General features: G+C 41.0%; 1 protein-coding gene across 1 annotated transcript in view; it reads left to right on the top strand.

Moving 5' to 3' along the window:
- ppp2r1ba (protein phosphatase 2, regulatory subunit A, beta a) overlaps window positions 1-23485 on the top strand; it is a 69092-nt gene that overhangs the window by 1602 nt on the left and 44005 nt on the right. The window contains exons 2-8 of the mRNA XM_052040110.1: window positions 10564-10654; window positions 10770-10870; window positions 13396-13628; window positions 14740-14887; window positions 16111-16266; window positions 20176-20290; window positions 22465-22535. Coding sequence (XP_051896070.1) covers window positions 10564-10654; window positions 10770-10870; window positions 13396-13628; window positions 14740-14887; window positions 16111-16266; window positions 20176-20290; window positions 22465-22535 — 915 coding nt within the window. The remainder of the gene's footprint in view (window positions 1-10563; window positions 10655-10769; window positions 10871-13395; window positions 13629-14739; window positions 14888-16110; window positions 16267-20175; window positions 20291-22464; window positions 22536-23485) is intronic.

Below are 23485 nucleotides of genomic sequence, written 5' to 3'. Positions count from 1 at the left end.
GCATAAGTGCTGGGTGGTTATCAGTGGGGAGGGACAAGTGGACAAGGGAGTTACAGAGAGAGCGGTTCCTTTGGAAAGCGGAGAGAGGGAATGATGGGAAGGTGTGCCTGGTGGTAGGATCCTGTTGGAGGTGGCAGAAGTTGTGGAGAGTGATGTGCAGATACGGAGGCTTGTGGGGTGTTAGGTGAGGACAAGGGGAACCCTGTCCCTGTTATGTCGGAGGGGGTGAGGGCAGACGTGTGGGAAGTGGAGGAGATGTGGGTAAGGGCACCATTGATGGTGACGGAAGGGAAACCCCGGTTACTGAAAAAAGGAGGACATCTCTGATGTCATACTATGGAAAGCCTCATCATAGGAACAGATGCGGTGAAGGCGAGGAACTGGGGGAAGGGGATGGTGTCCTTACAAGCGACAGGGTGGGAAGACATGCAGTCAAAGTAACTGTGGGAGTCAGTGGTTTTGTGGAAGATGTCTATGGTTAATCTGTCTCCGGAGATGGAGACAGAGAGATCCAGAAAGGGGAGGGAGGTATTGGAGATGGACCAAGTGAAACTGAGGGCAGGGTGGAAGTTGGAGGTAAAGTTGATGAAATTGAATAGCTCAGCATGGGTGCAGGAAGGAGCCCCAATGTAGTTATCAATGTAGCAGAGAAAGAGTTGGGGGGTGTCATCGCTGTAGGCTTGGAACGTGGACTGTTACCCGTCGCCGACAAAGAGGCAGGCATAGCTGAGGCCTATGCAAGTACCCAGGCTACACCTTTAGTTTGGAGAGACTGGGAGGAGCCGAAAGAAAAGTTGTTAAGGGTGAGTACTGGTTCCGCCAGACAGAGGAGGGTGATGGTGGTGGAGGCAATTGGTTGGGTCTGTTATCGAGAAAGAAACAGAACCTTAAGGCCTTCCTGATGGGGGATGGAAGTGTACAGAGACTCAACGTCTATGATCAAAATGAGGCAGGCAGGGCTGGGGCACTGGAAGTTGTTGAAGTGATGGAAGGCATGGGAAGTGTCGCGGACATACTGTAGGTGGGTAGGGACAGAACCAATGGGGACAAAATGGAGTTAAGCTATGAGGACACATTCAGTGGGGCAGGAGCAGGCAGAAACGATGGGTCTACTGGGGCAGTTGGGTTTGTGAATCTTGGGTAGGAGGTAGAAACAGGCAGTGTGGTGTAGAGGAATTATGAGGTTGGAGGCTGTCGAGGTATATGGGGATAGAGATATAAGACATATTTCATCTATTTCATCTTTCTGTTTTATTTCCTATATTTCTGTTTTATAAAGCCTGAATCGTCACTTTCTAGCTAAAATACTTGTTTACTTAGATCTTGAAAAATGTCACATGCAGAAAATCAACAACAATTGTAGATGCTGGAATTTGGACATAAAAGAAGAAACAAGGTGTTTGGCACACTTGCCTTCATTGGTCAGGGAATTGTTTACAAGAGTTGGTAAATTCATTTATTATTGTCACATGTACTGAGGTACAGTGAAAAACTTTGTATTGCATGCCATCCATACAGATCATTTCATCATATCAGTACATTGAAGTACAAGGGAAAACAATAACAATGCAGAATAAAGTGTTACAGTTACAGAGAAAGTGTGGTACTGACAGACAATAAGGTGCAAGGCCATGATCGGGTAGATTGCGAGGTCAAGAGTCTATCTTACTGTACTGTACTCAATAGTCTTATAACAGCAGGGTGGAAGCTGTCCTAGAGCCTGCTGGTACATGCTTTCAAGCTTTTGCATCTTCTGCCTGATGGGGGTGGGGCGGGGGGGCTGGAGAGAGAATGCCCAGGGTGGGAGGGGTCTTTGATTATGTTGGCTGCTTTACTGAGGCAGTGAGAAGTGTAGACAGAGTTGGTTGCAATTGGACAAGATGCTGGTGAGAACATGCTTGAAATATTGTGTGTAGTATTAGTTTATAGAATAGTATAGCATGGAAACAGGCCCTTTGGCTCAACTCATCCATGCCGACCAAGATGCCAATCTAAGCTAGTATCATTTGTCTGTATTTGACCCATATCCCTCCAAACCTTTCCATGTACCTATCCAAATATCTTTTAAATGTTGTAATTGTAACTGGCTCTACCACTTCCTCTGGCACCACCCCCTGTGGAAAAAAATTGCCCCTCTGGTCCTCTTTAAATCTTTCCCCTCTCACCTCAAATCTGTTCTCTAGTTTTCAACTCCCCTATCCTGGGAAAAAGACATGACCATTCACCTTCTATGAGCACCTCATGATTTTATATATCCCCCTCTCCACCCTCCCCCTCTTGCCCTGTTTACCTCCCTCTCCCCCCTCCCCACCACCTTTACCTCCCTTTCTACCTTTTCTAAAACATCGAAACCCTGCAACATTAAGCATCCATAGAACACAGCACAGAAAACAGGCCATTTGGCCCTTCTAGTCTGTGCCAAAACGGTATTCCGCTAGTCCTGTTTACCTGCACCCAGTCCATAACCCTCCAGACCTCTCCCATCCATGTATCTATCCAATTTATTCTTAAAACTCGAGTGAGCCCGCATTTACTACATCAGAGGGCAGCCCATTCCACACTCCCACCACTGAGTGAAGAAGTTCCTCCTAATGTTCCCCCTAAACTTTTCCCCTTTCACCCTAAAGCCATGTCCTCTCGTACTTATCTCTCCTACTGTAGGTGGAAAGAGCCTACTCGCATTAACTCTGTCTATACCCCTCATAATTTTGTAAACCTCTATCAAATCTCCGCTCATTCTTCTGTGCTCCAAGGAATAAAGTCCTAACCTGTTCAATCTTTCCCTGTAACTCAACTTCTGAAGACCCAGCAACATTCTAGTAAATCTTCTCTGCACTTTTTCAATCTTACAAATATCCTTCCTATAGTTGGGTGACCAGAACTGCACACAATACTCCAAATTTGGCCTTACCAATGTCTTATACAACCTCACCATAACATCCCAATTCCTATACTCAATACTTTGATTTATGAATGCCAGGATGCCAAAGGCCTTCTTTACAACCCTGTCGACCTACGACGCCACTTTCAGGGAATTACGTATCTGAACTCCCAGATCCCTTTGTTCCTCTGCACTCCTCAGTGCCCTACCATTTACAGTGTATGTCCTACCTTGATTTGTCCTTCCAAAATGCAACACCTCACACTTGTTTGCATTAAATTCCATCTCCCATTTTCTGGCCCATTCTTCCAGTTGGTTCAGATCCCTCTGCAAGCTTTGAAAGCCTTCCTCGCTGTCCACTGTGCTTCCAGTCTTAGTATCATCAGCAAACTTGCTGATCCAATTTACCACATTATCATCTAGGTCATTGATATAGACAACAAACAACAATGGCCCCAGCACAGATCCCTAAGGCACACCACTAGTCACAGGCCTCCAGTCTGAGAAACAATCATCCACTACCACTCTCTGTCTTCTACCATACAGCCAGTTTCGAATCCAGTCTACAACCTTTCCATGGATACCTAGTGTCTGAACCTTCTGAACTAACCTCCCATGTGGGACCTTGTCAAAGGCCTTACTAAAGTCCACGTAGACAAAATCCACAGCCTTTCCTTCACCTACTTTCTTGGTAACCTCCTCGAAAAACTCTACAAGATTCGTTAAACACTATCTACCACGCACAAAGCCATGCTGACTATCCTTAAGCAGCCCTTGGCTGTCCAAATACTTGTATATCTGATCTCTCAGAACACCTTCCAATAATTTACCTACTACTGATGTCAGGCTCACCGGCCTGTAATTACCTGGTTAACTTTTAGAGCCTTTTTTAAACAACGGAACAACATGAGCTACCCTCCAGTCCTCCGGCACCACACCCGTGGCTAAGGACATTTTAAATATATCTGCCAGGGCCCCTGCAATTTCTACACTAGTGTCTCTCAAGGTCCGAGGAAATATCAGGCCCGGGGGATTTATCTACCTTTATTTGCTGTAATGCAGCAAGCACCTCCTCCTCTTTAATCTCTATCTGTTCCATGACACTATTGCTTGTTTCCCTTCCTTCCATATCCACGATGCCAGTTTCCTGAATAAATACTGATGCAAAAAAATCTTCCCCCTTCTCCTGAGGCTCCACACATAGATGAGCACTCTGATCTTCTAGGGGATCAATTTTGTCCTTTACTATCCTTTTACTCTTAATATACTTGCAGAAGCCCTTCGGGTTTACCTTCACATTATCTGCCAAAGCAACCTCATGTCTTTTTGTCTTCCTGATTTCCTTTTTAGTATTTTTTTACTTTTTCTATACTCTTCAAGTACCTTATTTATTCCTAGTTGCCTATACCTGCTATACACATCTCTCTTTTTCTTAACCAGATCCCCAATATCCCTTGAAAACCAAGGTTCCCTATGCCTGTTAACTTTGCCTTTAATCCTGGCAGGAACATGCAAACTCTGCACTCTCAAAATTTCGCCTTTGAAGGCCTTCCACTTACTGAGCACATCCTTGCCAGAACACAACTTATCCCAATCCACTCTTCCTAGATCCTTTCTCATTTCCACAAAATTGGCCTTTCTCCAGTTTAGAACCTCAACTCAAGGACCAGACCTATCCTTATCCATAATTAACTTGAAACTAATGACATTATGGTCACTGGATCCAAAATGTTCACCTACACATACTTCTGTCACCTGACCTGTCTGGTTCCCTAAAAGGAGATCAAGTATTGCATTCTCTCTCATTGGTACCTCTATATATTGATTTAGAAAACTTTCCCGAACACATTTGACAAACTCCAAGCCATCCAGTCCTTTCACAGTGTGGGAGTCCCAGTCAATATGTGGAAAGTTAAAATCCCCTACTATTACAACTTTCTGTTTCTTACATTGGTCTGCTATCTCTCTACAGATTTACTCCTCCAATTCTCTCTTTTGGGCGGTCTACAATACAACCCTATTAGTGTGGTCATACCTTTCCCGTTCCTCAGCTCCACCCATATGGCCTCTGTAGATGAGCCCTGCGGGCTGTCCTGTCTATGTACGGCTGTGATATTTTCCCTGACTAGTAATGCCACTCCTCCTCCTTTCATCCCCCCCACCCCCCTCATCACATCTGAAGCAACGGAACCCCGGAACATTAAGCTGCCAGTCCTGCCCCTCCTCCAACCAAGTCTCACTAATAGCAATAATGTCGTAATCCCACGTGCCAATCCACGCCCTAAGCTCATCTGCCTTACCTACAATACTTCTTGCATTGAAATAGATGCACCTGAGAACATTTCTATCACACACAAACCTTTGATTTCTTTCAATACCTGCAGTCCTCGCATGACCTTTTTCCTCCTCCACCTCACTATCTGCTCTAACACTCTGGTTCCCCTCCCCCTGCAAATCTAGTTTAAACCTCCCCGGAGCAGCACTAGCAAACCTACCCGCAAGAATGTTAGTTCCCCCTCCAGTTCAGTTGCAAACCATCCCGTCGGAACAGGTCCCACCTTCCCTGGAACAAAGCCCAATTGTCGAGAAACATGAAGCCCTCCCTCCTGCACCAATTCCTTTGCCACGTATTTAGCTGCGTGATCCTCCTATTTCTAGCCTCACTAGCTCGTGGCACAGGTAGCAATCCTGAGATTGCAACCTTGGAGGTCCTGTCCTTCAACTTTGCACCTAATTCCCTAAACTCTCTTTGCAGGACCTCCTCCTCTTTCCTATCCACGTCATTGGTCCCCACGTGGACCACGACATCTGGCTGCTCACCCTCCCTCCTGAGAATATTGAGAACTCGATCCGAGATATCATGGACCCTGGCACCAGGGAGGCAACAGATCATCCATTCCTGTCCGTCTCTCAACCAAGTCTCTGTAATGGCCACATCATAGTTCCAAGCACTGATCCATGCTCTAAGTTCACCTTCCTTATTCTTCATACTAACATTAAAATAAACACACTGCAACCAGTCTGTCCCATTTATCTTTTATCTTGCTTCTGCCTGTCCTTCCTTAAAAACTTGCTGGTCATGACATCTATCACCTTCTCAATCTCTCCACTTATTGACCTGGTGCCCTGGTTCCCATCCCCCTGCCAAATTAGCTTAAACCCTCCCAAGTTATAACAACAAACCATACCCTGCCAGGATATCGATTCCCCTCGAGTTAAGGTGCAACGTGTCCCCCTGCCCCAGAAGATATTCCAATGATCTGAGAACCTGAAACCCTGTCTCTTGCACCAGCTCCTCAGCCATGCATTCACCTGTTCTATCTTTCTATTTCTCCCCTAACTAGCACTTGGCACTGGGAGTAATGCAGGGATTATTACCTTTTGAGGTCCTGCTCTTCAGCTTCTTTCCTAACTCCCTATGCTCACTGCATAGGACTTCATCCCCCTTTCTACCCATGTTGTTTTTGCCAGTGTGCACCATGACCTCTGGCTGCTCACCCTCCCCCTTGAGAATGTTCTGTACCTGCTCCAAGATGTCCTCTACGTTGGCACCCGGGAGGCAACACACTATCCTGGTGTCTCTTTTACAGCCACAAAATCTCCTGTTTGTCCCCCTAACTATAGAGTCTCCTATCACTTTTGCCCTTCCCTACTGAGCCTCAGAGCGGGCCAGAGTGCCACTGACCCGGCTGCTGCAGCAGTGCCCTTCTAGGTTATCCTATCTTAAGGAGACACCTGCTCGAGGTGCTGTTTCATCAAGGCCCTTTGCAATTACACTTTTACTTGCTTACTCTTTCTGACCCTAGGACCAGTGTAATGAATCTTTGCTGCCTGTCCCTGCACCATCTTCAGTACATCCTCCTTCCTTCCTTTCCCTCAGTTTCTCAGCTCTGTTCCTGCATCTTGACCTTCAGTCTCCAGCTGCTGGCTGCTCAGCCAGATTCCCGAAAGTTCCCTGAAATCCTCAAAACTGTTTTTTCAAGTATCTGGGTTTGCATTTGAATGTTATTGAATCTAATTACCGACCATGTATCTGATCTTAAATCGATTTTTAAAAAGCATCCTTGTCTCTTTTGTTTTCATCTGCTGTTGATATGATTGAAGTTGTTCATCCTGTTATTGTTCTGGGTAATCTCTCCTCCAGCGTTTTACTTGAGTAAAATTCCTGAATTGGGCATGATACTCCAGCTGAGGGCTAGCCAGTAATTATTGAGCTTTATTATAACCACCTTGCTACTGTATGCTTGTCTCTATAAAACCTAGATAACCACATTTTTAAAATTACCTTTTTAACTTGTTACCTTCAGAGATTCAAAAAAGTGTGACCTCTGCTCATGGACCTACATTCAGTACTCCTGTTTAGTTCTGGGTGAGGGCACACTGCATTGTCAGATGGGGGATTTTTTAAATTGCTTAAAAGAAGAAATAGATAGACTATAATTATAGACCTGTTTGTCCATCAGGAGGGAAGAAAATATTTTAAAAATGACGACGGGTAGCATAAATCAATGACCCTCTATATGAGCTGAGGCATGGCCAGCAAGTGCACTGTAGCTACTGAAGCATTATCCAGAAGTACAGGCAGTTTGGTTGATTTTAAAATATTAGTGATCTGGGCAGGATTCATCCTTCAACCTGTATAATTTAAATGAAAATAAAAATTTATTGGACATCAATTTATTTCTATTTTGGGATCCTAGCTAGTTATTTTATGAAGTGTTTGGTGATGCTTTGAATTTTCCTACAATCACTATTTGGTACCGATTTTTATGTGTTATCCAGTTAAAGTAAGCTGCTGCTTCTGATTTTGTGTATTCTGAAAATGCTGAATCAACCTGGGATGTGGTTCCACAGCTGGTCTTGATATCAGGATTAAAAAAAATTCAATAGATTGTTCAACAGTGTCAGATCTTGTAATCAAGTTTAATCGTGTCATCATCTAAAACCTATGGATGAAGTTTTTGTCAATCGAGATCAAGAGAGGAACCTCTCCACTTTCTCCTACCAATATTTTATAGCTTTCACATAAATCAGCATAGACCAAAAGTTGTAGAATGCTAGTTTGCATTTGGGTGAATGAATCATTAATTGACACCAAGGAAGAAATTAGAATCAGACATGAAAACTTAGTTGAAGGAGTAGGAATATCTTAAATAGCTAAAGACTTACATTTTTAGGCAGATAGTTTCTGAGCATTGGGCTTCCTGCAATTGAATTGGGTGAAATTGCCATTAATCTGGGACTACAAGTTAGGAAAGTGGTTGAGAGCACAAAAGTTAGAATCGAGTCTCATCAATGTACTTTTTTTATTATATTCGTTTCAGGGATGTGGGCTTTGCAGGCTGAGCTAGCATTAAAATGCCCATCCCTAATTACTCTTGAGAAGGTGGTGGTGAGCTGCCTTCTTGAACCGCTGCAGTCTTTGAGGTGTGCGTATACCACAATGCTGTTAGGGAGGGAATTCCAGGATTTTGATCCAGTGATGGTGAAGGAACGGTGATATATTTCCAAGCCAGGATGGTGTGTGGCTTGGAGGGCAACTTCCAAGTGGTAGTGTTCCCCATGCTTTTGCTGCCTTTGTCCTTCTAGCTGGTAGAGGTGGTGGATTTGGAAGGTGCTGTCTCTTGAGTCTTGGTGAGTTGTTGCAGTGCATCCTGTAGATGGTACAAACTGCTACTACTGTGCCTCGGTGGCGGAGTGGGTGAATGAGGTGCCTTTCAAGCGGGCTGCAATGTCCTGTATGGTGATGAGCTTCTTGAGTTGTTGAAGCTTCAGTCATTCAGGTAAGTGGAGAATATTCCGTCTCACTCCTGACTTGAGCCTTGTAGATGGCGGACAGGCTTTGGGGAGCTAGGAGGGGAGTTACTTGCCACAGGATTCCTAGGATCTGACCTGCTCTTGTGGCCACATTATGTACATGGCTACTCCAGTTCAGGTTCTGGTCAATGATAATCCCCAGGATATTGATGGTGGGGGATTCAGAGATGGTAACGGCATTGCATGTCAGAGGGTGAAAGCTGGACTTTATCGTGTTGGATACTGTCATTGCCTTGCACTTGTGTGGCGTGAATGTTACTTGCCACCAGACCTGGATATTGTCCATGTCTTGCTCCATTTGTATATGGACTGCTTCGTTATTTGAGTTGTGAATGGTGCTGAACATTGTGCAATCATCAATAGATGTCCCTACTTCTGAGTTTATGATTGAAGGAAGGTCATTGATGAAACAGCTGAAGATAGCTTGGTTTAGGACACTACCCTGAAGAACTCCTGCAAAGATGTCTTGTGGCTGAGGTGATGAACCTCCAATTTTTCCTTTTTGCTAGGTATGCCAACCAATGCACAGTTTTCCCTGATTCCCATTTGACTCCAGTTTAACCAGAGTTTCCTAATGCCTTACTCGATCAAGAGCTGCCTTGTTACCCTCACTTCACCTCTGGTGTTCAGCTCTTTTGTCCATGTTTGGACTGAAGCTCTATTGCAGTCAGGAACTGAGTGACTTTGACAGGACCCAAATTGTGAGCTTCTGTGAGCAGGTTGTGGCTAAGTGCACTTGTGAGCACCATTGATTATCCCTTCCATCATATTGCTGATGATCGAGAGTACATTAATGGGGTGGTAACTGGCCGGGTTGGATTTGTCCTTGTGGACAGGACTTACCTGGGCAATTTTCCACATTGTCAGGTAGATGCTGGTGTTGTAGCTGTACTGGAACAGCTTGACCAAGGGTGCGACAAGTTCTTCAGTACTATTGCTGCAATGTTGTCATGGCCCATAGCCTTCACTGTATCCAATGCCTCAAAGCATTGTGTAACCTAATGTCATGACTTCATTTGAGATCAGTGAGGTGCTGCTTGTAATTGAGAAATGGGAGAGGACTGAGAATAAATTCTCTGGTGATTACAGAGATAGTAATGGTGTGGAGCCTGTAAGGCAGGTTATCACTGGAAGTTCTTTCACTTCCAACAACATCTTGCATTTATAAAGCAACACAAAGTTTAAAAACAAATCCAGAGATACTGTACTAGAATCATCACACCAAGCCACAGTAAGTGATATTAACTCAGCCTGTGCTAACTTGATCCATGTAGGATTAAGGGAACACGTAGGAAAGTGGAGTTAAGGCCAAGTTCAGATCAGCCAGAATCTTATCGAATGATTCGAAAGTCACGTCACCTTCTCCTATTTCTAATGGCGACCTTAGCTGGAAATGTGTAACAAAAGCAGAATTGCTGAAAGACCACAGCCAGTCCAGCAGCATCTGTGGAAAGAAAAGCTATTTAATGTTTCATATCAGGAATCCTTCCTCAGAACCCAAATGCTGATGGGAATAATTTGGTGCAAATCACAATGGAATGACTTGTGGTATTCATGTCACTAATCAACTATTAAAGAATCATACCTAAGCAAGAAATAGAATGAATTGCTAAATCATGAGATCCAATTTTTTTGTCACAAGAATAAACTAACTCTTATTTGGAAATATGATTGCTGTTACTTTTTTCTGTTTTATGAGCATTTCATCACCATTTTCTGGTTTTAATTGTTACAAAGACCAGGTTCTTATGCAGTTTGCTTTTGACATATTTGTCTAATTTTGTTTGATTTACAGAAAATTACTTTTTCCAAGTTTCTCTTCAGGATTAGCTGGCATTCATAAATTACATTTTTCCTTTCCCCAGTTACGCCTGAACAGTATAAAGAAACTGTCAACGATTGCCTTGGCTTTAGGAGTTGAACGGACCCGAAGTGAGCTGCTTCCATTTTTGACTGGTGCGTACAAAGTTGCTAGAGTTTGGACTGTTTTTATTTTAACAATTTGCCTAAGAAGTGTCTATCTGAATTGTCTTTTGGAACTATTTGCTACTGATTTCTTGTCTCAATGCAGACACCATTTATGATGAAGATGAAGTGCTGTTGGCTTTGGCAGAGCAATTGGGAAGCTTCACAGTTCTTGTTGGTGGACCAGAATATGTTCATTGTTTGCTGGTAAGAATGAACGTACATGTAGAAAGCACCACACAGAATGGTCAGGCAGTTAAGTACTTCTGAAGCATTGTTACTGTTTTAATGAAGGTTAATCCAGAAGCTGATTCTTAAAGCAGCCAGCAGGGTTCCACTAGCAACAATAAAATAAATGACTTCATAATTCAATTATAATAGGTTGCTTAAGGGGTAAATGGACACAAGGGGAACTCGCTCTGCTTCTAATTTTTGCAGTAAAATCTTTAGCAGATGAGTCTTTGGCTCAAGAAAAGGTGCAGCTATCATTTAACACTTCCTTAGTACTACCTTGGTGTTAGCTGATGTGGTCCAGTCTACTGAGTGAATTTTGAACCCATGGACTGCTAAATTATCGGTAATATTCAGGTTAGCAAGTAATTTTACTTTGACATAAGCAGCAATATAGGAGAAAGTAAGGCTCTTGTTTATATTATGACTTTTATGACTGAGTTGTCTCAAAGTGCTTTGTAGCCAGTGAAGCTATTTACATGAAGTATGGTCACTGTTGTAATTTAGGAAACATAGGCTAGCTTATGCACAGTAAGGTCTCATTAACAACGATGTAATATGATAGAAAATACTATTATAATAGAATATTATCCATCTAGCCAACACAGTGGCACAGAAAGTGGTGATGCTGCCTCATAGCTCCAGTGAACCAGATTTAATCATGACCTCTGGTGTTATCTGTGTGGAGTTTGTGCATTCTCCCTTTAATTGCATGGGTTTCCTCTGGATACTCCAGTTTCCTCCCACTTTTCAAAGGTGTGCTGGTAATTGTGGTAATTGGCTATTGTAATTTAATCCCTATATAGGTGGAGAACCGGGGGGTGGAGTTGATGGATATGTGAGAAGGAATAAGTTGCAAGGAAATCACTTGGGGGAAGAATAGGGCTGCTCTGAAAACTGGCATTGACTGAATGGTCTCAATGTTGTGAAAAATATGAGACTATTAGCAATATTGAGTGTAGTGTTATCAGATTTACCCAAGTTTGGGTATAAAGTGCTGAATCGCAAGCTGTCTGTTCCTTTTTTATTGGGTTATTAAAACAATGTTCCTCCTTATTTATAAAAACTGATCATTGCTTTGCTTTCCTCATAACTACCTAACATACTTGTAGACTGGTTGAAATATTGGAGGTTTATTTCATTGAGAATCATTACAGTTAAGCCTAATTATTTTCCCCTTGCTCCAAGTTCACAAGTGTAGTCTATTCCATTAATGTGCACAGACTGATAGTCACCCAAACACTGAAGCTTCTAGTCTGTATTGATCAAATATGTGTTCAAGGTGAGCCAAGCTGGTGGAACCCAAACACATTTTAAATGGCCAGTTGCAATAGTTTTTGCTCCATGTATTAAAACAACTTTTTAAAATAATGTAATTACGTTAATCTTAAATAGTTATAATGGGAAACAAGTTTTTGAACTTAAATAATGAGGACCTCAATACTATTGTAGGACGTGATTCTAACTAAACTGTCTGATTTTTCAGTGATCAAATCATGATTGGAATGTGGACAGTACAGAATTGAACTAATTCAATGGATTTATTAAACCAAAGCAGACTGTAATGTTTTTATCAATATCTAAATGTTATTATTTGAAGTAGTGAGAAATTAGTTATTCCAGAATTCAATATTTTTTGAGTGCAGATTTAGTGTACATTCCTTACGTATTGATATTCTGCTCACTTCTTCCAAAAAACTGCTTTTGTAAAATGACTTGCTAGTACAGGTGCTCTCCATGTTACAACCTTTCAAGTTACAGAAATTCGACCTTACAGAATTCACAAGTCACTGCCCAAAAATTTGAAATAAGGAATAAAATTCGCTCATGGAATTAATGTGGGAGGAAATTAAATAAAACAACACAAAACTTTCAACTTGTGTTTCTTGATGCATGCTCAGATGACACAGCTTTGCATTACAGAAAATTGCAATATGGATCGTTTTCTAGGAACCACCCCCCACCGAGATGCTGCAGTTGTCCATCCCTGCAGTTCTAAACTGAAACATGGACATAGTTGTTGCTTCAATGATTATATTTTGGAGAAATTATTGCCGCAGCTAAAATATGTAACTTCATATTTATTTGCACATTAAAACTATGTATGATTAACCCATTATTGCTGCATGATTTGAAGAACATTAATTACTGACAATTCCGAACATGTCAGCGTAATTACCAGTTATTTAACATTTGCGCCGTGTTTTGTGATCATGAACCTTATGAATTTCTGTGATTCAGAGAATATCGACTTTACAAAATGAATGGAAATCATCTATTGCTCCAGCAAATTGTGTATGACAGTTTGACAGGTTTTGTTTTCTGGCACATCTATATATTCTTTTGTGTTTTAATGTTTCTCTGCCTCATTTTCTTTAATTCCTAATTCTCAGTAATTCACTCAAGAGTTCGTCTTAAGGATTGTTTTGTAAACTTTTTTTAAGCAGAGTAAAAAAAAAATCATGGCATGCATTTCAGTTTAATTCTTTCCCACTAACCAGCCTCCCTTGGAGAGCCTTGCAACTGTGGAAGAAACCGTAGTACGAGATAAAGCTGTTGATTCACTGCGAGCGATCTCGCATGAGCATTCTCCTGCAGACCTAGAAGTTCACTTCGTACCACTGGTCAAACGCTTGGCTTGTGGTGACTGGTTCACATCCAGAACTTCAGCATGCGGCCTTTTCAGTGTCTGCTACCCTCGGGTATCCAGCTCTGTAAAAGCTGAGCTGCGCCAGTAAGTATATGTTTCACTTGGGATGCTACACGGGTTCATGATATCAATTAAAAGTTAGCTAGAAATGTTAAAATATTAAAGTGGCAAATCTACATTGATTGGGGTCATTTTCAGTATAATTTGTTTAATTGGAGGAGATGGGAGGTGCATGGCTTTGTTTTAATTGAGTGGGTAGAAGCTATTATTTTGGGGAATAACCAACTCGAATATCGCAGAAAATGTAGCAGCAGTTTTGTTTAATGACGTGAACAAAATAATTGTTCATGTCATTAGCTTTTTGTGGGTCTTTTCAGTAAGAAAGGGGCAATGGCCTAGGTGTGTCATGGTTAAATGGTCTTCTGAACTCGCTTATTCTAGGCTATATCATTGAAGTGGCCTTGTAACTTACAAAGAGTACCCTGAGAGTCATATTTTGATAGAAAAATAGGGGGCTATAAGGAAGGGTTAGATAGATCTTAGAGCAGGATAAAATGTCGGCACAACATTGTGGGCCAAAGGGCCTGTACTGTGCTGTAGTGTTCTATATTCTAAGCCTGTTGTTATGCTCGAGAGCTTTTTGATCAATGTGGCTTACAAAGGATTTCACTTGTTCAAAAATAGGCTTGTTTGGAAACTTGAGTTTTATAGGACAGAAGACGGTTGCTCTGGTACCTCTGTGAGTGCAATCCATAACCAATCACTGCCCTGCTCCAAGTGCAACAGTCCTCTGCATTAATATTTATGGAGCCATATTTGTGTTCTAGCAATATGATAAACCTTGCCATTCTACTGCTGCTCCTCTACCTTCTCTCTTGTCCCACATCTGGTGTTTGTTTCCAGCAATTTTACTCTCTTAGTTAAAATTTTACATGGTGTGATTTATATAAGCTTTCACTTCCACAGTAATACTAAATTGCTTCAGAATGGTATTTTCGGAGCACTTATGGACAAAAGCCGAATGTTTAAGTGTTACAAATATTGGATTTAGCAAAATGTTTTAGTAGCTTCTGACTTTCTGATTCAGAAACATTAATTTTTTAAAGAATCAGGATTATCAGTTCTTGTATTTCTATTTATGAACTGTTTAGTTTTACATAAATGAGCCATTACTCCTGCGTGATCTTTTCTGTAGACATTTCCGTAGCCTGTGTTCAGATGACACACCAATGGTCCGCCGAGCTGCAGCATCAAAGTTGGGTGAATTTGCAAAGGTCCTGGAGCTGGAATTTTTAAAAAGTGACATTATACCTCTCTTCACTTCCCTGGCTTCTGATGAGCAGGTATGTGGTTGCAGAACAGACATGGTAAATGGTAGGGCCTCAGGGTGTTGTAGAACAGAGGGACCTAGCGGTACAAGTATATAGTTCTCTGAAACTGATGACACAGGTAGACCGGGTGATGAAGAAGGTTTTGGACACACTTGCCTTCATCAGTCAGGGCGCTGAGTTCATTACTTGAGATGTCATGTTACAACTGTGCAAGTCATTATTGTGACCACAATTGGAATATTGTGTGCAGTTCTGGTTGCCCAGCTATAGGAAGGATGTCTAAGCTGGAAAGTACAGAAAAGATTGAGGGCTTGAGTTATAAGAAGAGGCTGGATAATCAGTCTTTTTCCCTGGGTAGGGGAGTCTAAAATGAGAAGGCATAGATTTAAGGTGAGAGAAGAAGGATTTAAAAGGGACCTGAGGGGCAACATTTTCACACAGATGGTGGTGGGTATATGGAATGAATTGCCAGAGGAGGCTGTAGAGGGGGATACATTTACAATGTTTAAAAGACATTTGGACAGGTATGTGGATGGAAAAAGTGTAGAGGGATATGGTCCAAATGTGGGCAAATGGGACAAGCTCAGATAGATATTTTGGTCAGCATGGATGAGTTGGATTTGTTTCTGTTCTGTATAACTATCTGACTCTTAACATGTTCTCATTCTCAATAAAAGGTAAAAGACTCCAAATATGATGGGAAACTTCCTCAGAAGTTAATACTGCACACATTCAGCTTTTAGCGGACTTCTTCATGGCTGTGTCAATACTTAAGCAGTCTGCCCCCTGCCCAGCCTGAGTGCATTCTCAATTGTTTGTTGCATGGGTACATTTTTTTCCCACTGTTCTCATGATTGTCTCTTCAGTCTAGCTAAAACTGCTGTAACTCTCAGTTTATATCACTTCTGTATTCAATTATTTAAATCCCAAAGAACCTCGATGTATACCATAACGTACTGATCAGTGAAATGCTTCTATCAAAGGTGCTTTTGGATGTTAATACATTTCAGATTTCCATTGCATGTATGTATCCTGGGAAGGTGTCAGTGCATGTTGCAATGTAAGGAAACGTGTTGCTACTTTCCAGCTGATTGAGTATATGTTTCTGCAACAATTGTAATATTATTGGGATTTATTTTTGGAAGTTTATTGATGAGATTAGTTCTTGCTAATGTTAAATTCAGTAACTTAGTTTTTAATTAAGACCAAACCTGGTTTTGAAAATCTTTTCACAGGATTCAGTGAGGTTGTTGGCAGTTGAAGCTTGTGTGAGCATAGCCCAGCTACTGCCCCAGGAAGATCTGGAAGCTTTAGTGATGCCTACCCTACGGCAAGCAGTGGAGGATAAATCTTGGCGTGTTCGCTATATGGTGGCAGACAAATTTTCTGAAGTATGTATTGTGACTGGCTTATTGATTTAAGCACCAAGTGCATATTTTTGGGGTGGTGATCATGTTGTGCATCTATGTTTTGAAACTGTAGTCTTTTCATTGTTTAACTTTACTATTTCAGCTGAGCTCTTATGATTCTGTCAAAAGCCATGAAAACACAAATGTTTTCTCTAATATAGTTAAAAAATTATTAGAATCGAGCACTTGTGCATTATATAAAAAGCTTTTTGACTGACGTGCTGAAAACTGGTGAGATTTTTTCAGAGTCATTTAATTGGCCTGTTGTTAAACATGATCAAACTTTGGTTTCGTACTGTCAGTTATAACTTGGATTACTGAAAAAAAATCTAAAATATAATAAAGTTGGTCTGAATTGAACTTTATATCTAACTTTTTTCAATGTATCTGAAGGATAATCCTGTGACAAGGGTTTGGAATAGATTTGCTGGAATAATGCCAGGGATCTGGAGATTCAGTATGGGCTCTCATGGCCCCTCTCCCCAGACAGAGCAAAAGAATCCCTTGATCCTAACCTTTCATCCCACCAGACTCTGCTCCAACATGATCCCATCACCAGTCACATCTTCTGCTTTACCGACCACCCTCGCTCCCTGCTTTTGGCAAGGATCACTCTCTGACTCCCTGGTCCACTATCTGACTCCCTGGTCCACTCATCTACTTAGCCCTCCCTACCCACCATTTCCCTGTCCCCGGCACACAAGGTCCAACTGCACCTTTTTCAATCTGGTCTAACGCCACTTGGTGCTTGCAGTGTGGCCTCTACTACATTGATAAAGCCAAGTGTAGACAAGGCAACTGTTAACTGTTCTTTCCACTCCCATGTTGACCTGTCTGTCCTCAATGTTTGCTATAGAGAGGCCAAATACAAATAGGAAAAACAGCATCTTGTATTCTGTTTGGGTAATGTACAACCTAAAGGTATGAACTTTGAATTTTCCAGTTCCACTGCTTTGTTCACCTTCCCAATGCTTCCTCCCCCGCCCTCCCCAACCTGTATCCAGCTGGTTTGATTTGCCATCATCCCCTCCCCATCTGGTGCCATCTATGAGCTACCAGCCTCTATCCCCACTTCCTTGTTCTGCTATCCTTTCCTCTTCCCTCTGAGGGATCTTGAGGTGCAAGTCCATAGCTCCCTGACAGTGGCAAAACAAGTAAATATTTGATTAAGAAGCTGTACAACATAATTGCCTTTATCGGTCAAGCATTGAGTATAAAAGTTGGGAAGTCATGTTGCAGGTATAAAACTTTGGTTAGGCCTCATTTTGGAGTATTATGTGTAGTTCTGGTCACCACATTACAGGAAAGATGTGAAGGTTGGAGAGGGTGCAGAAGAAGTTCTCCTGGGTGTTGTCTGGATTAGAGAGTGTTAGCTGTAAGGAAAGGTTGGGCAAACTTCGATTGTTTTCTCTGGAACTTCAAAGGCTGAGGGGTGACCTGATAGAAGTACGTAAGATTATGAGAGGCATGGGGTCGATAAAATTTTTTTATCCCAGGTGGAAATATCAAATGCTAGAGGGCATAGATTTAAGGTGAAAGGGGGGAAGTTTAAAGGAGATTTACAAGGCAAGTTTTTTTTTAACAGAGTGGTAGGTGCCTGGAACGTGCTGCCAGGGAAGGTTTTGGAGCAGGTACGGTAGTGATGCTTAAGAGGCATTTAGATAGGCACATGAACAGGCAGGGAATGGAGGGAAATAGACCATGCGCCATCAGATGGGATTAGTTTAAATTAGTATCATGGTCCACACAGATGTTGTGGGCTGAAGGGCCTGTTCCTTAGCTGTATCGTTCTATGTTCCTGCGGAGTACGGTTTGGATGCTGCTTGACCATTGAGTTCTAATAGCATTCTGTTCTTTTGTTCCAGTTTCCAGCATCTGCAGTCTTTTTTGTCTTAAGACAAAACAAATGTATGCAACAAATCATGATCTGATGCTCTATCAGAAAGGATATAGGAGGGAGATTTGATTCTTTTCAAAACAAATTGAGTAATTACTTCTGTATAAAAGTCAATTGCAGAATAGTGGGGAAAAGGGAGGGAAACAGGACTAATTGATAAAATTTTGAAAGAGAGGAGTTGAATATGTTATTTGTTCTACAGTGCTGTTGCTGAATATAATTCGATATCAGATACAATATAGACAATCCTTGCAAACTCAAACAGTCAGACCAAGCCCACTTTTTGGCATGTGTTGCTGTTAATGGAGTTTGAGAATATTAGACCAAGAAATGCAGGCAGGTTATAATTTATCTCTTAGTGCAGGTTAATGGCAAAAAGAATCAAAATGGGAGTAGGTGGGCCTGTATGAGGGGAACATTACAATAGTGCAGGGAAATAAGAGGAGGAGAAATAAAACTAATGGGATTCAAAGTTATACAGCATGGAAACAGGCCCTTCAGCCCAACTCATCCACCAAGGCGTTTATCTATGCTAATCCCATTTGCCTGCGTTTGGCCCATATCTTTTTAAACTTTTCCTATTCATGTACCTGTCCAAGTGTCTTTTAAATATTGTAATTGTACCTGCTTCTATTATCTCCACTGGCAGCTTGTTCCATATACACATCATCCCCTATGTGGAAAAACTTGCCCCTCAGATCTCCCTTAAATCTTTCCCCTCTCACCTTAAATCTATGCCCTCTAGTTTTTTGACTTCCCTACCCTGGGGAAAACAGTGACCATCTATCCTATTTATGCCCTCCTCGCCACAGTATAATTCAAATCTTCAAAATAAATATACATTGCCTACAAAAATGAATCCCAATCAATAATGATCAAGTAACAATTTATTTGTTGCTCTTTGACCTGAGGAACTAGCTGATTACAATTTCTTGTGTTGTTGCCCATGTAGTGTGCTTTAGGATTCAGTGGGATCAAAGACTTAATATTTTCTCAGGTTTGTTTTTCTTTAAAAATAGACCATTTTAAAATTTCATCTCTTCTGTGGCTGGAAAATTCTGGTTCCAACCCAAAGCATTGAGAATACATTTTCCATTCTTGAATTTGAGTATAAAATCTATACTGAAGCAGCTGGTTTGTCTTTGGATATATTTTCAAACATGGATTATTGCAGCTATTCTACCCGAATAATATGAAAATTCAGTGGATGATTGCCTCTTCCATTTTTCTTTTAAATGGACTCCAGATACCATTTATCTGACCAGAATTTCTTGGAAGTACCATGGTTATTTATTTTCTTTCTTTACCAGAACATGAGGTGATCCAACTAATTAAAAAGCTAAACAAAACAGTGAGATTTCCTCATGTTTCTTTTCAGTTAATAGTCTGCCCAAGCTATAAACTGTCCTGAAGATCTCAGTAGGCAACCAATATTGAAATTGATTTCTGCATCAAGATAAAATGACGTAATTCAAAACTGTAAACATGATTGAAGAATATTCAACAAATTAAAGCAGAGCATAGATGGGCCTGAGTTCAAAAGCATGCAGAAAACACACCCATTTTGTCTTGTAGGGTTGCTTCTTTTGAAACTGTCTTTATAAGTATATGATAACTAAACTGTATTCAGAAATAAGGTTCAAGTTCTATACAATGTTACCAGAAAAATAATGTAGTTGGTACCATACCATTATTGGAAAATAATTGCATTTAAAAATGGTATAGATTTAGTAACTTTTTTGTAATTTTCAGTTACCAATGATAGACCTGTAACCAAAGATACTCATCTAGTATTTCTCAATTTCCAAAGTGTCCACTTGTATACTAACTTTGGAATAAAGTCTGTAACCAAACTGCAGTTATTTTCAAGTTTAAAACAGAAATGTGAAACTCTCTGTGATACTTCTTGTGCTAATATATAGATTGCCGGTAATATATCTTTGCAAGGAAGCTGCGTTACCTTTGTTACTCATTTCACTTCTCTTGTCTTAAAGCTTCAGAAAGCTGTGGGTCCTGAAATTACAGAAAATGATCTGGTTCCAGCTTTTCAAAACCTGTTGAAAGATTGTGAGGCTGAGGTCCGTGCAGCTGGAGCCAACAAAGTTAAAGGTTGGTTTGAAATTTTTTTTTGTCTTCCCCTCCTAGTACATTGAGGTACTGCTAGGTGGCATTATTCCAAACAAGAGCAGGACGTCTCCCCTTTGGCGCCCTGACCTGATCTTTAAACCAGCATCACAGAAATAGATAGTAGTAAATGGAAAGTAATTGTGTGTCAATTGCCTTCTGTGTTTCCTGCCATTTCAATAGTGGCTGCTCTTTGAAAGATGTACTTCATTGGTCGTGAAGTGTTTTGAAAGGCTGTGAGATTGTGAAAAAGAGTAAATGTGTTCTTTCAGTCTTTATCGTCTGTGAGATGGTAAATTCAGTATGTAGTAGCTGCATCATATTTTTGTGATCCCTCTACATGGCCCTTGATCAGATTTTTCATCGTAAGAAACTGGTAGATGTGGAGCTACCCACCTAAACCCTGTCCACCAATTATGTCTGCAACTGCACCTCATCACTTAGATGGAGATTGCAGAGGTGCTTTGCCCCTACTTTCCTAACATATTTGATATCCCCAGTATTGGAAAGGTGTAGTATTCCAGGCGCTTACAGAAGCTGGGGTGATAGGGGATTTTGAATTTTGTCCATTTTAACCTAACAGATGTAAGACAAATTACTGTAGATGTTGGAAATGCAAGGTAAAAAAAAATATATCAGAAAATGCTAGCAATACTTAACATCAGGCAGTATCCATGGAGTGTGAAAAAGCATTAACTTTTTGGGGTTGATGACCTCCTCGTATTTAACCATAGAACAATACAGCACAATACAGGCCCTTTGGCCCACCATGTTGTGCCGACCTTTAAACCACGCCTAAGACTGACTAACCCCCTTCCTCCCATGTATCCCTCTATCTTAAATTCCTCCATATGCTTATCTAACAATCTCTTGAACTTGACCAACGTATCAGCCTCCACCACCACCCCAGGCGTTGCATTCCATGCCCCAACTACTCTGGATGAAAAACCTCCATCCTGATATCTCCCTTGAACCTCCCACCCATTACCTTAAAGCCATGCCCTCTTGTATTGAGCATTGGTGCCCTGGGAAAGAGGAACTGCCTGTCCACTCCCTTTCTCTTAATATGTTGTATACTTCTATCATGTCCACCCTCACCCCCCTCCTCTCCAAAGAGTAAAGCCCTAGCTCCCTTAGTCTCTCCTCATAATCCATACTCTCCAATCCAGGCAGCATCCTGGTAAATCTCCTCTGCACCCTTTCCAACACTTCCACATCCTTCCTATAATGAGGCGACCAGAACTGGACACAGTACTCCCAAGTGTGGTCTAACCAGAGTTTTGTAGAGCTGCATCATTACCTCGGGGCTCTTAAACTTGATCCCACGACTTATGAAAGCTAACATCCCATAAGCTTTCTTAACTACCCTATCCACCTGTGAGGCAACTTTCAGTGATCCGTGGATATGAATCCCCAGATCCCTCTGCTCCTCCACACTCCCCAGAAACAAACTAATTTTCACAAGCAAACTAATTTTGTTTGTGCTATTTGATGCTGATGAACTTTGTATTCTAGCATTTTGTTTTACCTGAATTGCATTTATAGTTTGTATTTTATAAAATCTGATCCTTGTGCTATGGTGTCTTCTGTCCGTTACTGAGTTTGTCTTCCCCTTTTGGACAATAATGCTTGCATTTTTTGGGGAATTACATGACAGAGTGTGGATTTACTACTTTAGTAGACAAAGATGGAAATATTTTGACATTGCTGCCTGAGTGGAAGTGGAGCTAGCAGGGATAAGTATCACTGCATCAGTCATCCAGGACTGTCTCCATAAATCAACCTGCCCAAATTCTTTGCCGGTCATCTTTAGTGCTGTAGCTGGTACAGTGCCTCCATTGATACCAACTCACTATCTGAGTTAATTTGCATTCTTTGCACTAGCACAACTTTGCCAAGAGTATCCAAAGGGAATGGGGCAATTTGATACCTTCTTTAAAAAAAAATCTTGACGTTTATACTACAGATGGTAGCCTTGCTTTTCCTTGTGCTATTTAAATTGTGTTTTAGAATGTGTTTTTCTTGCTGTCATCTTCTGGAATGATTTATAAATAGGCAGATACTTTCAGGTGTGTAATTGCTTAATCTGATAAAATTTATTAATTTGTCATTGCTTTGTGTGAGAACAACCCTTTAATATATGATACATTATTTTGCAGATTTTTGTGAAAACTTGCCTGCAGATTGCAGAGAGACTGTTATAATGAATCACATCTTGCCATATGTTAAGGTAATGTGCCCTCTCAAATTCTTGGCTGATTATATACTAAAAATGATGTAGTACTGATCTCATTTGCTTCAGGGGAAAAAAATCCCAATTTTGGGGTGGGTCTGAAACAAGGATTAATGGTACATGGGTGCCTTTTGTATTCAGGCTTTATCATTGTGAACTGCTTGTAACTGGAAAAGCTCAATATCCAAGTATCTAATTAAAATGAGTAATTTCTAAAGGCACCTTACAACATTGGCCTGATTTTGTGGTCAAAAGGAAGGTACATCTCGCCATTAACTTTTAGAAAAAGGTATATGCAAACATTTGGCAGGTACTGTTTCTCTTGTTCTGCTACAACTTTCAGTCTGATGTTATTTACAGGGTTTAAACGTACTGAGTTACACAGAATGGGTATGAACCAAGCATTTTACTCTGTACACCGTAGTACAGAATAAATGCTCACTTCATAACGAACATTTTACTCTAATAAAGAATGAATGCATGTGGTTGATATAAACTGAAATATCAAACTTTAAAGAAATTATTTAACAAATATTTGTGGAACTTTCATCATGGAATGGATAGATTAATACATATTTTAGATTACTTTTTCAGGACTGGGGAGATCATTGACTTAAATTAACACATGAATGTTGTTTGAAAATTCAGTCAGGTTTAACACTTAATCAATTGTAACTTTTTCAGTAGTGTTTACACTTTAATGAACTGCAAAATAACTTGCTGTTTCTATGCTGATTACTATTGTGAATGTTACAAATGGCCTCCCCCGGGAGATTTCTTTGCTCAACAAGACACTTGCGGATCCTGATGTTACAGGCAGTCTCATCTTTTAAGTAGTCAGTTTTGCTCTCATTACAACCACAAGTCCTGGGCCACGGTCGCAAAACTAGGAAGATTCAGAAAAGTGCTGTAATGAGTTTTCATAAAGTTAATTTTTGCAAAATTGC

Source organism: Pristis pectinata, chromosome 27, assembly GCF_009764475.1.
Source record: "Pristis pectinata isolate sPriPec2 chromosome 27, sPriPec2.1.pri, whole genome shotgun sequence".
NCBI classification, from domain to species: Eukaryota; Metazoa; Chordata; class Chondrichthyes; order Rhinopristiformes; family Pristidae; genus Pristis; species Pristis pectinata.
Note: the sequence above shows the minus strand (reverse complement) of the source record. Positions and strands in the feature narration are given on the sequence as shown.